This window comes from Bombina bombina, chromosome 1 (assembly GCF_027579735.1).
Source record: "Bombina bombina isolate aBomBom1 chromosome 1, aBomBom1.pri, whole genome shotgun sequence".
Classification (NCBI taxonomy): Eukaryota; Metazoa; Chordata; class Amphibia; order Anura; family Bombinatoridae; genus Bombina; species Bombina bombina.
In genome coordinates this window covers 274,691,119-274,707,118 of record NC_069499.1, presented here as the reverse complement: position 1 = coordinate 274,707,118, position 16,000 = coordinate 274,691,119, and the positions used below count along the sequence as shown (strand labels likewise).

Here is a 16,000-nt window from a genome sequence, read left to right as displayed (position 1 = left end):
ATATGAGCATCTTTATTGTGCTTGAGGTCAGAGGTCCCTGTCCACAGTTCCCCTAACTCTGTTGTGTAAGGCTGCTGTCAGTCACTCAGTCTGCTTTCTTGATATTCAGAACTCATTATTATTATTATTTATTTGCATACAATGGCAATGATTTGTGCAAACAATAATATAGGTATATAAAACAGACTAAACAAAACATTAAAAGAAGGGCCCTGCTCCGAAGAGCTTACCATCTACAGGTTGGGGTGAAGGTTTGGGGTAGCTTGTCATATAGATTATAGTTATATTAGTGAGACAAGATTTATTTTGGTTAAGATGAAACCATATACTTTCCTATTTACCATAAGCCATGTATGGTCCAGCTGTTGACAAATTGAGGGATCTGACACTTGAAAGAATTGCCTGAATACTGGGATAAGAAGCATATAAATATATAATGATATTAAATTTAATATCTAAAAGATAACATGGTGCATACAGTTATTACAAAGATAAATGTGCACAGTTACTTACAGGACAGAAGGACCCTGGCCACATCTGTGCAAAGATAAGACAATCCCATTTACAACTGAAAGAAAAAGATACAGCAAAATATAGTATCCATTGTATTAAGGGGCATTAAAGTAATTTGTACACAAAATAAATGTTTCAAAGCATTTAAATCTGCCACTTAGTTCACAGTTTTGCAAATCAGGAATTAACCACTTGAAGCTTGCATCTTATCTTTCTTGATTGTGGCCAGTATGACTAACTATAAATTAGTTTGTACACTGCTTTTAAAGGGATACTGAACCCATTTTTTTTTTCTTTAATGATTCAGATAGAGCATGCATTTTTAAGCAACTTTCTAATTTGCTCATATTATCAATTTTTTTTTCATTCTCTTGGTATCTTTATTATAAAAAGCAGGCCCATTTTTGTTTCAGTCAGCACCCTGAGCAGCACTTGCTACATTTAGCCACCAATCAGCAAGCGCTATTCAGGCGCTGAATTAATGATGGGCCAGTTCGGAAGCTTACATTCCTGCCTTTTCAAATAAAGATACCAAGAGAATGAAGAAAAATTGATAATATGAGTAAATTAGAAAGTTGCTTAAAATTGCATGCTCTATATGAATCATGAAAGAAAAAAAATTGGGTTCAGTATTCCTTTAAGCAATATAATAGCCAGGCCAGGCAATGTGTAGCATACTTTAATGAAAATATAAAAAAGGTAGTATGCTGGGTCAGGAAAGCATTAGCATACAACAGCCAATTCCAGTACCAGAGTACTATGCTTCCCTTTGTGTATGCCTATACTGCCCAGGACTCACTGTTGGCATGCCCCAGCTTAAAGTGACAGTAAACACCTTGTGATTACAAGACATTTCTGTTGTTTTGCTATAGAACATCATATCAGTCAAGTCTAAAGATCTTTAAAGCAAATAAAGATCTTTTTTGCTGCAATTGTTCATCAATAGCCAAACTCCATTTGCCTTATTGGGATGAGTTAATCCAGGCTAGCCACAGTAATGTTAGTATAAAATGAATTGTTTTGCAGTTGTTATCATTAAAATACAATTAGCGGCAGATATGTAGCAGGGTTAGAGGCCAATTTAACAAATGTCTTGCGGACCTGATCAGACAGTGCGGATCAAGTCCGCAAGACATCGCTGAATGCAGAGAGCAATACGCTCTCCGTATTCAGCATTGCACCAGCAGCTCACAAGAGCTGCTGGTGCAATGCCGCCCCCTGCAGACTCGCAGCCAATGGGCCGCCAGCAGGGGGGTGTCAGGGGGGTGTCAATCAACCCGATTATACTTGATCGGGTTGAATTCCGGCGATTCCTGTCCGCCTGCTCTTTGTGACCGCTACTCCATAACTTGTGTTTCTGGCGAGTCTGAAGACTCGCCAGAAACACAGGTCGTCAAGCTCCGTTCGGAGCTTGATAGATAGGCCCCATTGTCTTGAGACGTCATCAGGGTGCATTAATAATAATGATTATCATAGCTAAATTACATGAAAAGGAGGAAGATCAAGAATGAAAGTATATAGCAATAGTGTTTCATTGTGCATAAATAAACATTTTATATAGAAATCTCAAGGTGCACCTTTAATGACAGTTTGCCCCATTTCTTGCCAGTGCTTTCTTCATCCGTTCTGTGCCTCTTTTTCACCTGATACTTTCTTTATTCATTACTATTAGTGTACTGATTTCTCAGGCTGAGACAGCCTACATCATAAAGCAAACATATCCGCCTGTAGAAGCAAATATCTCCCCTCTTAAAAGGACGGTGTACTCTAAAATCGGTTTCCCCTTAAGGTGTTTCCAGGGATGTGTTATAACTGCAGAGCATGAAATATAAAGGAGGCTGCTCCTTAAAGCTTTTTCTGTATATGAAAAATCCTTTGAAGCCACCACCATTTAAATGTGCTGAGCTTGCAGGCCTCCTTATCACACTGTATACACAAACATCTCCTTATATCTTCTGTATATGCAAAGCTCAATACATAAAAAGAAAACAATTTACAATTTACAGTTTAGTACCTACTGTTAGGGATGGGCGAATTTTCTGCAACATTTGAAAAATGAAACGAATTTCAACACATTTGTTCGTTCTTTTTTAATTTCAAATGTTTGTGCAACATTCTAACATTCATTTAATGAAATAGTATTTCTTATGCTTTCTTTACATGTAATATTCAATTTGAATTTTTTTTTATAATTTGATTCAAATTATGCAATATTCGAATTAGAAAAATTTGAATCAATATATTTGTAATAGTATTTCTTATGCTCTTTTTAAATGTAATATTCGAATTGAAACATTTGAATTGACATATTTGTATCAATTTACTAAATTCCCTACCACATGAACAATTGAACTTCTGAATAGTATTTGTTAAATTGAATGTTACATGTGAAATTTCAAATGTGCACATTCAATCTAATTCTGAACATTCAAAAATAAAAGTAACATTTGAAAACTGGAAATAACATTTGATTATCAAATTTTAATGAATTTTCATTCTTATCAACATTCGATTGTCCAAAACGAATGTCTACAGGACTATTCGTTCTACAAAATGAATCCCTACCTACTGTATCTCTCCCTCCCACCCCCACTGTGAGTGTGAGTTATTCTGTTGATTCTTGTTTACAAAGATTTTCTGTAACCATTACTGTATTGACAGCATTTTCAGTATAAGTGGCAGCTCTATTTCAAATAACAAAATAAAGGTAAGAATGGGCTATTTGTGAACAATTGAATACCCTCTAGCAGGTAAAATAGATAAATGGGAACACATTAAATGGGATAAGATTTTAAACTACACTGTCCCAGGAATAAATACTAAGAATAATAATGTGACTTACTAACAATCATAAGTGAATTAGCCTCGCTTCTTCACCCTCTGATAGTGTCCTATCAAATACTCACCTGCGTAAATTTTCCTGACAGAAACCTAAGGAAAGCAGCAACGCGAAGTACACAGCAAAGGGTTGTGACATCTACAAAATATAAAGAGTATTAAATGAAAAGTGTGAAGTACTAATCAACATTAGACATGTATGATTCGATTCGGTCCGAATCGAAATTCGGATGAATTTGTCGAATTCGGAGATTCGGATCAATTCGAATTTCCGAATTGCGGTAGTGCCGAATCTACCGAATAAATCTGAATCGATTCGAATTTATTTGGTAGATTCGGATGGATTCGGATGGCCGTGTATTGTACAGCATATTAGGTTTATCACTCTGCTATGGGTTAAACCTAATATACAGTACATAATACACTTACCGAAATTCTGAATCGAACCAAATTTTTCATGAATCCGAAAGAATCCGAATGAATTTGAAACTAATTCATTCGATTTCTTCCAAATTCGAATCGATCCGAACCGAAATTCGAATCGATACGAACCGAACCGAATTTTTCGAAGCTGAACAAGTTTAATCAACATACAAGAATGGGCAATACATTTTATACAGATACAGGCAAACTGGCAGCTCATAGAAAGACACACGCAGAAGGGAGCATTGTTCACTAACTTTCACATCTCTCCAGTATCCATGTTATTCTAAATAACTCATTAGAGGCCGATTTACTATGCCCTGAATTGGGCAAACTCGCCCTGTTTCCACGCTGGAAATAGCAGTTAAGAAGCAGCAGTCTTAAAACCGCTGCTCCTTAACTGGTCCGCCTGCTCTGAGCGGCGGACAGCAATCAACCTGATCGAATTCTGTCGGCATTCATCGATGTCTGTCGGACATGATATGATCAAGCGGATCATGTTGGACAGACCGATGATAACTCAGCCCCATTGACTAAATAAATGCAGAAGTGTGTCTGTTGTAGGGAATGGGTCCCATAGCATAACCTAAGCACTGGAGAGCTTCCAGAGGACAGACACACACTTACTGTACTGCTAAACACAATTCGAGTTACCGATATATGACTACATTGTTTTTTTGTTTTGTTTTTTGGCCCTAAACACCACTTAGCAGAAAACAGATGTCAGCCATTTACCAGAATCTAATCATAGTGTATTTTTATCAAATTTTGTAATTTGAGTTGCCCATAAACTAATGAATTATTTCCCATTTATTTTTTTTAACAGAATGTGATCATAATGTAATTTTATAAGCATAGGTGAGTGAATATAATGTTTTTTGGCTTCCCAGCCAATCTCACCCCTTTTTCTTTTTTTTTTGTATAAATTATTTTTATTGTGAAACGAACAAAATATTACATGTGCAAATGTATATAAACAATACATCAATGGATAACAGTAACAGCACACAACCACAGTCACCTGGTTTAACTGCTCAGAATTCTAAATACAGCAGTGTAAAATCCATTGATTAGGGATAATAAAATAAGAAGATGGGTGTGTGAGATTATGATAATGAAAGGTAAAACTTAACTGATATCGAGTGATGGACGGTCTTGTTCAAAGGAAAAAGCAGGTGGTAGGAAAAAGAAAGAGAAGAAAGAAGGGAGGGAAAAAAAAGGAGGAGGGGAAATCCAACCAGAGGTTAGGCTTACAGACTCCTAACCCAGAAATCTTTCCAGCCTAAGCAATCTGTTGCCATTTGTCCCAAATCTGGGAGTGCAGGTACAATTTATTGTTTTGTGCAAAAATTGGGCTTTCAATAGATTTTAGGTAGCTCATTTTTTTAGTGACTTCACCCCACGTGGGGGGGGGTGTCTTTTGTTTCCACAGTCTGGCAAATGATAGCTTAACCACCATGAATAAATAAACACTAAGCAAGTCAATGTGAGTTGTGTTGAGGACAATTTGACGTCTAGATGAAATAAGATAGTTTGTGGATTGTTCACTAATTGGGGGTCCAGTCTAGATCACCTGCATGTGAGCAAATTCCAGAAAGGTTTCAATACTGGACATTCCCACCATACCATATAAGAGCCGGTGCCCCCACCATTCCACACCCCCTCCAGCACATAGGGGAGTTTGTGGGTGATATTTTAAAAAGTTTAAGGGCTGTGAGATGCCACTGAGTGCATACTTTGATATATAACTCTAGTAAAGTGATGCAATGAAGAGCCTGCCTGGTAAGCGCGGCGGCCCTGGACCACTTGTCCTGACCAGCATGAAACTTGAATGCCCTTTCCCAAGCTATGATGTAGGCAGATTTATAAAATACAGGAGGATTAAGCATATCTCTGTAAGAGACCGAGAGTGCTCTTAAGACTCTCTTCATGGTTACCCATCGTTTTTCCCAGTTGGTAGGTTCGCATAGGGGCTGGTCGAGAAATCCCCATAATCTGAGCAGACTATGGAGTCTCCAGAACTCAAACCTTAAGAGTTGTGGTGGATTGTAAATGGAGTTAAATTGTGGTAGGGTGATCAGGTTGCCATTAGGAAAGAGGTCAGCAATACAATTGATACCATAGGTTCACCACAGAGAAAGATGGGAGTCTTTAAGAGCTTTGAGTAAGCCAGATAGTGAGTGGATAGGGGAGGGATGGGGGGCAATCTGTGGTAACAAACGGACCCTATCCCAGAAACGGAGGGCAAATAAGATAATAGTGTTTTGGATATCAAAAGAGGACCTAACGTGCTTAGGTAACCATATGAGATTGGCTAATGGAAGTGAGCTGGGTAAAGTTGCCTGTTCCAAGGTCCACCATTTACTGTTGGAAAAGCCAGTGTTCCAGGCGAGTATATGAGCTAGTCTTGATGCTTCATAATAGAGGGTTAAGTTGGGGGCGCCTGCACCCCCACTTAAAAGTGGTTGCTGCATAATTCATGTGGCCACCCTTGGGATGTTTATTCTTCCAAATATTCCTGTTACTTACTTGCTGGAATTTACCTATGAGAGATTTGGGTATAGGGATGGGAAGGGTCCGAAAAAGGTAAGTACGTTTGGGAAGCAGTACCATCTTAAATGCCGCTATCCTACCCAGGAAAGAGATACAGGGAACATTCCATCCTTCTGCACTTTTTTTAAATTGCTGTAGAAGTGGGTAGAAATTAGACTCGATTATAGTAGAAATATTACAGGATAATAAAACTCCTAAATGCTTAATTCGTTGCTGTGACCATTTGAATATATATGTTTTTTGAAGGTCCGTGAGCTCTCTGTCGGGAAGATTAATGGTATAGGCATCAGTGTTGCTGACATTTAGTTTATAAAAGCTGATTTGACCGAACGTGTTTAACAACCTGAAGAGAGCAGGGAGGGACTGGGAGGGTCTCCTAGGAATATGGTTAAATCATCTTCGAAAAGAGCAGTTTTTTGTGCGATACCCATGATTTCTATGCCCTTTATATCTCCACTCATCCTTATTGCTTCTGCTAGCAGTTCCATAACTAGTGTAAATATTAGTTGGGATAAGGGGCATCCTTGCCTTGTTCCATTTGTGATGGGGAAGGCGGGGGATTAAAAACCCAGACCGCTCACTGACGCTGAAGGGGGAGAGTACAGTGCTTGCAAATCTCACCTTTACTGAACAGTCCTCCAAACAAAAAATTAGGAACTAATACCTAAAAAGATAAAAAATAATAATAATAATAGCAACAAAATATATCATAGAGAGATCTAATAACATAATTAGAGGTGCATGTACACACAAACAAACACACACAAGCATTCACTCACAACTAAACACAATGGGCTAGATTACAAGTGGAGCACTAAATTATTGTGCGCACAAAATGGCAAGTTTGCCCAATAATTAACTAGCCATTACAAGTGGCTGGTTATTGATATTTCTAAAAGTGCCCTAAATGCCCTCAAAATAGAGGACATTATAGTTTTAGAGGAGAAGAAGGACGGCAGGCACTCACTCCAAAACTGGTAATAAAAACTTCAAAATTTATTCAGAAATGTTTAAAAGACAAATCAGACATGGGAGGTAAAAACAAACAGGGTAATCTTACGTGTTTCGCACCCCCTACAGGCGCTTACTCATAGACCATTATAGTTTTAAATTTAAAAAAAATAGCATTTTTTTAATTAAAAACAACTGCACTAGTCAGTTTTTTGGGTCTAAAGTTGGTAGGTGGGAGTGTGTTTTAGGCCTATTTTCCCCTTAATATTTTTTTGGGTCAGTGTGTAAAAATAAATTTGTTTTTTTGTTTTTATTTTCATAACAATTCAAAAGAAAATGGGTTAGCAAAACACTTGCATACAGGTGGGTTGAATTGCATGCTTCTCATACCATTTTCTCCCTAAGGGAAGGGAGGGCAAGGAAAGAAGGAAGGGAGAGAGAGAAGAGAAAAGTGGGGAGAGAGAGGAGAAAAGGGGGAGGGAAAGAAGGGAGCAATGGAGGGAGTTAAGAGAAAGAAGGGATGGAGGGAAAGAAGGGAGGGAGTTGAGGGAGTGAGAGAGAAGAGTTATGGAGGGAAAGAAGAATACACTTTGAAAAAATCACTGCCCTTTACATGCAACAACATACAGTAATTACCATCATTCAAGTAATGAAACTTTTTAAGTGTCCATTTACTATTTATTCCATGGGTTAATGAATGCAAAGAATGCTAGCTATTAGAGTTTATGATAAGACATCACAAGCTGATCTAAGAAGTGCACAGACGCATCCAGTCTGTTAGTTACTAAGACCTTCAATTAGAACTGCGAACGCAGACCCACCACAGCCGACAAGGGGAGGCAACATATCGGCACAAGGTCTTCTCCTCCAGCCCCACCTTGTAAGCATAACCCCGGGCAAGTTTATCACCAAGAATGCTTCCACTGCAAAAATGCTGGCGGCTCTAAATGAAGCAACGGTTTAAAGGAGCACTGCCTGTGAAGAGCGACCTTAATCAGTGCATGTGCCTTGTAAAAGCCTGCACTTTATCGCTCACTGTACTGTGTGCTGGCTTTTAGAGAGAGGATAGGGCAGATGTGCTGCCCCTCCCAAATCTGCTGCCCTAGGCACCGACTTTGTTGGCCTAGGCCATAAAACGCCCCTGATATATATATACTGTGTGTGTATATATATATATATATATATATATATATATATATATATATATATATATATATATATATAGCGCTCTTTTCTACCAGACTGTGGATTTTTCTATTCTATTTTTTTGCATATTTAATTCTTCACAATAAAATCTTTTTCTACTTTTTACTCTGGATATCCTTTGTAGGGGAGGTGCGGATATACCTGTACTATATATGATTATATACATATATATTTATTTTATATAAATTTATGTTATACACATATTAACACATACATACATATGTATATCAGCATATACATATATATTTATATTTGCTGCCCATCCCTGGGGGACTTACTCCCTTTGCTGCGCAGCATTAGAACGAAGCTCCCATAGGAGCCTATGAAAGCGCTCGCATTGTTGTTAACTTGTAACACCAGCACACATTAGCGTCCACTGGTATTATACAGTGGAGCAATAATATTGCTTTCATTAAAGCGATATAGAGCAACTCCACTTGTAATCTGGCCCAATTCATTGTTACAGTCTGACACACACTTATAGTCAGATATGTACCAATATCTAACATCTCATAGATATAATCACACACTGAAATATTGTAAGCACATGCACAAAAACCTCCTGTTATGTATGTTAATACATAATCAATCCCACTCACACACACACATACATCTCCAGGCTGATATACAAAGTCAAAATACTGACAACATACCCATCAGGGCTCGACAAACCCAGGAGCAAAGGAGCCACTGGCTCCTTGAATTCTATCCTTGGCTCCTAACTTTTGGGGTTATTCTCCATATATCTATATACAAATACCACTGTCTGGCTCCTAAATATTCATACTTGCTCCTAATTTTTAAACAGATTTGTCAAACATTGTGTTACATTATATTTAAACTCACAGAAGTGGTTCTAGGCCAAGGCCGTCCATTCCTTTTTGTATGGAACAACATCACTAATTCAATTATAATTACATTTAATGTATTACTTAATTATATCCTACATACATTTACAAATACACATGCTTAATTATTTAATGAGAAGTGTAGAACTGCTTTTTTTCATAACAAAAGTCTGTTTTCTTCTGAATGGTGATGAGCGCCTCACAAAATGCTTGGATGGCCACATGTGACGCATGAGCTATAGTTTGGGCAGCCCTGATCCAGCCCATAGAATTAAGGGGTTCTAACAAACATGATTAAAAAAGCTAAATATCTGTGGTGCAGGATAGTATATGTGGTGATCCTCAGCTAGTCTTGACTTTATTTTCTATAGTTCCTTTCCTTCTTGCTTTGCCTATCTCCTGCCACATTTAACATGTAAAATAAGCACTACCTTGAAATCCCAAGGTAGTTTTAAAATTCATGGGTGCTCCAATAATGAACAGGGTTCCCATTACCCAGCTAGAACCCACACACACATAACAAATGCACACCTCACTGATGCACTTAAATCTTCATGGAAAGACATACACATAGCTTATGGACATATACAATGAATATTCTTGGCATAAAAAAACATTAAGTGAGTGGTGGGAACAAACAATCTTTCAAACTAATACAAACACATCTGATTGGCATGAAACGCATCCAGATATTTAAGAACAAATACAAATATTGAAATCTTATTAACTATGGTACCTTTAATACCTCGGCACTTACTATGTGTAAGGAGCACTAAAATTAAAGTTTCCGATGAATCATGCAATGTAGAAAAAAAACTCTCCAATATACATCCATTACCAAAATGTGCACATTCTTTTTATAAGCTCTGAGGTTCCAGCTCGTACTGAGCAAGTGCACAGTATACACATATTTGTGATTAGCTGATGGCTGTCACATGATGCAGGGGGAGGAAAATGTTGATTAACTTTGAAATTTGCTCATTTCCAATATAAAATAAATGCTATTGCATTGTATTTTTATTGTGAATGTGTCAGTTATGCAATTCTACTATATTTAGTGGTCCTTTAAATGTTAATAATAATACACTATAATAATATAATACTATAATACATACTATATATATATATATATATATATATATATATATATATATATATATATATATATATATATATATATATATATATATATATATATATAAAACAGCAAGAAGAAAACTAGTAAACCTTACCCAGCAACCCCATATTAAGTCAAATTTAAAGAAAACAAGAGTTCCTATATCTCCAAAGCACACACGTAGAACCAATAAATGTAGAAAATTAAAATCATATATTTTATTAGGGCAATGAAAAAATAACATTAAAAACAAAAACATACAATTGTTGAAAAATAAATGTAGGAGCCTAAACAGGAGATCCCTGCTACAGAAAATACAGCCAGCGCTACAAAACCACTATTGCAAAACACTATATTGCAAAACACTATAATCCATCAATGCGCAAATAGGAAACTTGGTATCCAATGTGATCTTGCAATTGTCCTTTGAAACAAAGTATCTATCACAGGCTGTCTGCATATAATTGTAAATATGCAATATACAGTATGTAGCAGCAGGGAAATCCAACTAGCTTTACCCCTCCTCTCTATGTGTGGATAGACTGTTAGACAATTATGCCTGAGGAAGCCCTGTGTAATGCTGGGGTAAAACACGTGTAGCAGTTTGTAAATGGCTTATGCCGGTCAACACGCTGTTAGTAATTACAGCGGTGTAAATACACTGAGGAACTTCTATCCCTCCCTATCTGAGTGGTATCTTTATTGTATGTAATAACGAGTGGCATATCCTGAGAGCAGTAAGATGGTCTGAAACCTTACTACAGCTACTTTGTAAATACGCTGTCCGTGCGTTTATATAACTTCTCCCCTTTTGTAGGTTCAGTGAGCCTGATCTCTAGGCGGACCGCTATACAGATTGTCTAACAGTCTATCCACACATAGAAAGGAGGGGTGAAGCTATTTGGATTTCCCTGCTACATATATTGCAAATTTACAATTATATGCAGACATCCTGTGATAGATACTTTCGGCTATATTACGAGTATTTGTCGTTAATGGTGTGCGGGACTAACAAGCCTTTTTTTCTCACCGCTCACTTAAGACAACGCTGGTATTACAGGTTTTCTTCAAGCCGGCGTTAGCCTCAGAAAAGTGAGCGTTGAGCAAAATATAGCTCCACATCTTACTGTAATACCAGCGCTGCTTATGGTAGCGGTGAGCTGGCTAAACGTGCTTGTGCACGATTTCCCCATAGGAAACACGCAGCCCCATTGTTTCCTATGGGGAAATAAAAGTTATGTCTACACCTAACACCCTAACATGAACCCCGAGTCTAAACACCCCTAATCACCCCTAATCTTACACTTATTAACCCCTAATCTGCCGTCCGACATCGTCGCCACCTACATTATATTATTAACCCTTAATCTGCCACTCCGGACACCGCCGCCACCTACATTATACTTATGAACCCCTAATCTGATGCCCCCAACATCGCCGACCCCCTACATTTTATTTATTAACCCCTAATCTGCCCCCCCAATGTTGCTGCAACTATATTAAATTTATTAACCCCTAATCTGCCGCCGCCACTATAATAAATGTATTAATCCCTAAACCAAAGTCTACCCCTAAATCTAACCCCCCAAACTTAAATATAATTTAAATAAAACGAAATTAAATTACTACTATTAAATAAATTAATCCTATTTAAAACTAAATACTTACCGATAAAATAAACCCTAAGCTAGCTACAATATAACTAATAGTTACATTGTAGCTAGCTTAGGATTTATATTTATTTTACAGGCAACTTTGTATTTATTTTAACTAGGTACAATAGTTATTAAATAGTTATTAACTATTTAATAGCTACCTAGTTAAAATAAATTCAAATTTACATGTAAAATAAATCCTAACCTAAGTTACAATTACACCTAACACTACACTATCATTAAATTAATTACATAAATTACCTACAATTAACTACAATTAAATAAATAAACTAAAGTACAAAAAAACACTAAATTACAGAAAATAAAAAAGAATTACAATTTTTTTTAAACTAATTACATCTAATCTAATCCCCCTAATAAAATAAAAAAAAAACCCCAAAATAATACAATTCCCTACCCTATACTAAATTACAAATAGCCCTTAAAAGGGCCTTTTGCGGGGCATTGCCCCAAAGTAATCAGCTCTTTTACCTGTAAAAAAAATACAATACCCCCCAACATTACAACCCACCACCCACACACCCAACCCTACTCTAAAACCCACCCAATCCCCCCTTAAAAAAACCTAACACTACCCCCTTGAAGATCACCCTACCTTGAGCCGTCTTCACCCAGCCGGGCACAAGTGGACATCCAGACCGGCAGAAGTCTTCATCCAGACGGCATCTTCTATCTTCTTCCATCCGGAGCGGAGCGGGTCCATCTTGAAGACATCCGACGCGGAGCATCCTCTTCCTTCCGACGGCGACTGAAGAATGAAGGTTCCTTTAAGTGATGTCATCCAAGATGGCGTCCCTTCAATTCCGATTGGCTGATAGAATCCTATCAGTCAATCAGAATTAAGGTAGGAAAAATCCTATTGGCTGATGCAATCAGCCAATAGAATTGAACTTGCATTCTATTGGCTGATTGGAACAGCCAATAGAATGCGAGCTCAATCCTATTGGCTGATTGGATCAGCCAATAGGATTGAACTTCAATCCTATTGGCTGATTGGATCATCCAATAGGATTTTTACTACCTTAATTCCGATTGGCTGATAGGATTCTATCAGCCAATCGGAATTGAAGGGACGCCATCTTGGATGATGTCACTTAAAGGAACCTTCATTCTTCAGTCGCCGTCGTATGGAAGAGGATGCTCCGGATCAGATGTCTTCAAGATGGACCTGCTCCGCTCCGGATGGAAGAAGATAGAAGATGCCGTCTGGATGAAGACTTCTGCCAGTCTGGATGTCCTCTTCTGGCCGGATCGGATGAAGACTTCTGCCCCTCTGGAGGTCCACTTGTGCCCGGCTGGGTGAAGATGGCTCAAGGTAGGGTGATCTTCAAGGGGGTAGTGTTAGGTTTTTTTAAGGGGGGACTGGTTGGGTTTTAGAGTAGGGTTGGGTGTGTGGGTGGTGGGTTGTAATGTTGGGGGTATTGTATTTTTTTTTACAGGTAACAGAGCTGATTACTTTGGGGCAATGCCCCGCAAAAGGCCCTTTTAAGTGCTATTTGTAATTTAGTATAGGGTAGGGAATGTTATTATTTTGTTGTTTTTTTTATTTTATTAGGGGGATTAGATTAGGTGTAATTAGTTTTAAAAAATTGTAATTCTTCTTTTATTTTCTGTAATTTAGTGTTTGGTTTTTTTGTACTTTAGTTTATTTAATTTAATTGTAGTTAATTGTAGGTAATGTAGGTAGTTTATGTAATTAATTTAATGATAGTGTAGTGTTAGGTGTAATTGTAACTTAGGTTAGGATTTATTTTACAGGTAAATTTTAATTTATTTTAACTAGGTAGCTATTAAATAGTTAATAACAATTTAATAACTATTGTACCTAGTTAAAATAAATACAAAGTTGCCTGTAAAATAAATATAAATCCTAAGCTAGCTACAATGTAACTATTAGTTATATTGTAGCTAGCTTAGGGTTTATTTTATAGGTAAGTATTTAGTTTTAAATAGGATTCATTTATTTAATAGTAGTAATTTAATTTAGTTTTATTTAAATTATATTTAAGTTAGGGGGGGTTAGACTTAGGGTTAGACTTAGGTTTAGGGGTTAATAAATTTAATATAGTGGTGGTAGATTAGGGGTTAATAAATGTAGGTAGGTGTCGGCGATGTTAGGGATGGCAGATTAGGGGTTAATAAAATTTAACTAGTGTTTGCGAGGCGGGAGTGCGGCGGTTTAGGGGTTAATTTATTTATTACAGTGTCGGCGATGTCCGGTCGGCAGATTAGGGGTTAAACATTTTAGTTAAGTGTTTGCGATGTGGGGGGGGGGCTTCGGTTTAGGGGTTAATAGGTAGTTTATGGGTGTTAGTGTACTTTGTAGCACTTTAGTTTAGAGTTTTATGTTACGGCGTTAGCCCATAAAACTCTTAACTACTGACTTTTAAATGCGGTAGGAGTCTGGACAGGAGATTGTCTACCGCTCACTTTTTCAAGCAATCGTAATACCAGTGTTAGGAAAATCCCATTAAAAAGATAGGATACACAATTGACGAAAGGGGATTTGCAGTATGCGAAAATCACGGAAAAAAAGTGAGCGGTACACCTGTACCTGCCTGACTCGTAATACTAGTGGGCGTTAAAAAGCAGCGTTGGTAGCAAACCTATCGTACCTTCAACTCTTAATTCTCTTATGCTCTTATCTGCCCAAAACAACCATCTGCTGCTCAACACAAAAAAAATCTCTATTAAAGAGACATGAAACCCACATTTTTGATTTCATGATTCAGATAGCGAATACAATTTTAAACAACATTCCAATTTACTTCTATTATCTAATTTGTTTCATTCTTAAGATATCCTTTAAAGAAATAGTAATGCACATGGGTGAGCCAATCACACAAGGCATATATGTGCAGCCACCAATAAAAGCTACTGAGCCTATTTGGATATGTTTTTCAACAAAGGCTATCAAGAGAATTAAGTAAATTAGATAATAGAAGTAAATTGGAAAGTTATTTAAAATTGCATACTCTTTCTAAATCATAAAAGAAAACATTTGTGTTACATGTCCCTTTAAGCAGAAAATGAAACTGCCTGCCTCTTGATCCTGGTCTTTGAAACGTACTACTCTCATCTACTCTTAAACCAATCCTCATACATATTCAATCTCTACCTTGCAAATTCATTAATCCTTAAAATGTGCATTTGTCCTTGAAAGAACTTGCCTTGATTTAGCCTCCCCTCTAACTAAACCCCCATCTTTCTATTGTCTTTTGCCTCTAAATTTCTTGAAAGGTTTTACACAAGTACTTACTGTACATATTAATGCAACAGGCAGAGACAAAAGACCACCTTACAGTTAAAGGGACAGTTTACTCAAAAATGTTCTCCTCTTTAATTTGTTCCCAATGATCCACTTTACCTGCTGGAGTGTATTAAATTGTTTACAAGTATTTCTATTACCCTTATATTGGCATTTGAAATATTTTATTTAGCCTGTGGTATCCCAACCCATCCTGAAAGTTTTTGGCCTCGAGGCCATGCTGTGTTAACACAGCCAGTAGAACAAATTACACTCCCAGTGGGTTATAGAAGAGACAAAATGTTAAATTTTCCATTGTTCTCTCCAAGTATTGGTGATTGGTTTATAAGATAAAGAAGCAGGTATATGTACACAATGTGATAAAGTAATGAGATCTGATTATACCTACAAGCTCAACCCATTTTATTAGGTTGTGGCTTCAAAGCACAAAATCAGCTAATTCATATACACAAATAAGCCTTAAAAAGCAAATCTCATACATTTTATTCTCTGCAGCTGGTAAAAAAAGTAATTGGAAACACATTAAGGGAAAAACAATTTTACAGTATACTGTCCCTTTAAGTCAAAAGGTAATTACCTCCTTCTAATCTTACTTGATCAATATGTA

General features: G+C 37.1%; 1 protein-coding gene across 2 annotated transcripts in view; it reads right to left on the bottom strand.

Moving 5' to 3' along the window:
* LOC128645191 (ribonuclease T2) overlaps positions 1–16,000 on the bottom strand; it is a 138,640-nt gene that overhangs the window by 109,057 nt on the left and 13,583 nt on the right. Inside the window, exons 2-5 of one of the 2 annotated variants that reach the window (XM_053697999.1) lie at positions 6,949–6,991; positions 3,420–3,490; positions 514–568; positions 342–409 (exon numbers count right to left, since the gene is read on the bottom strand). In XM_053697999.1, the coding sequence (XP_053553974.1) occupies positions 342–409; positions 514–568; positions 3,420–3,490 (194 nt within the window). In that variant the 5' untranslated portion in view covers positions 6,949–6,991. The remainder of the gene's footprint in view (positions 1–341; positions 410–513; positions 569–3,419; positions 3,491–6,948; positions 6,992–16,000) is intronic. The other variant, XM_053698000.1, reaches the window with a different exon arrangement.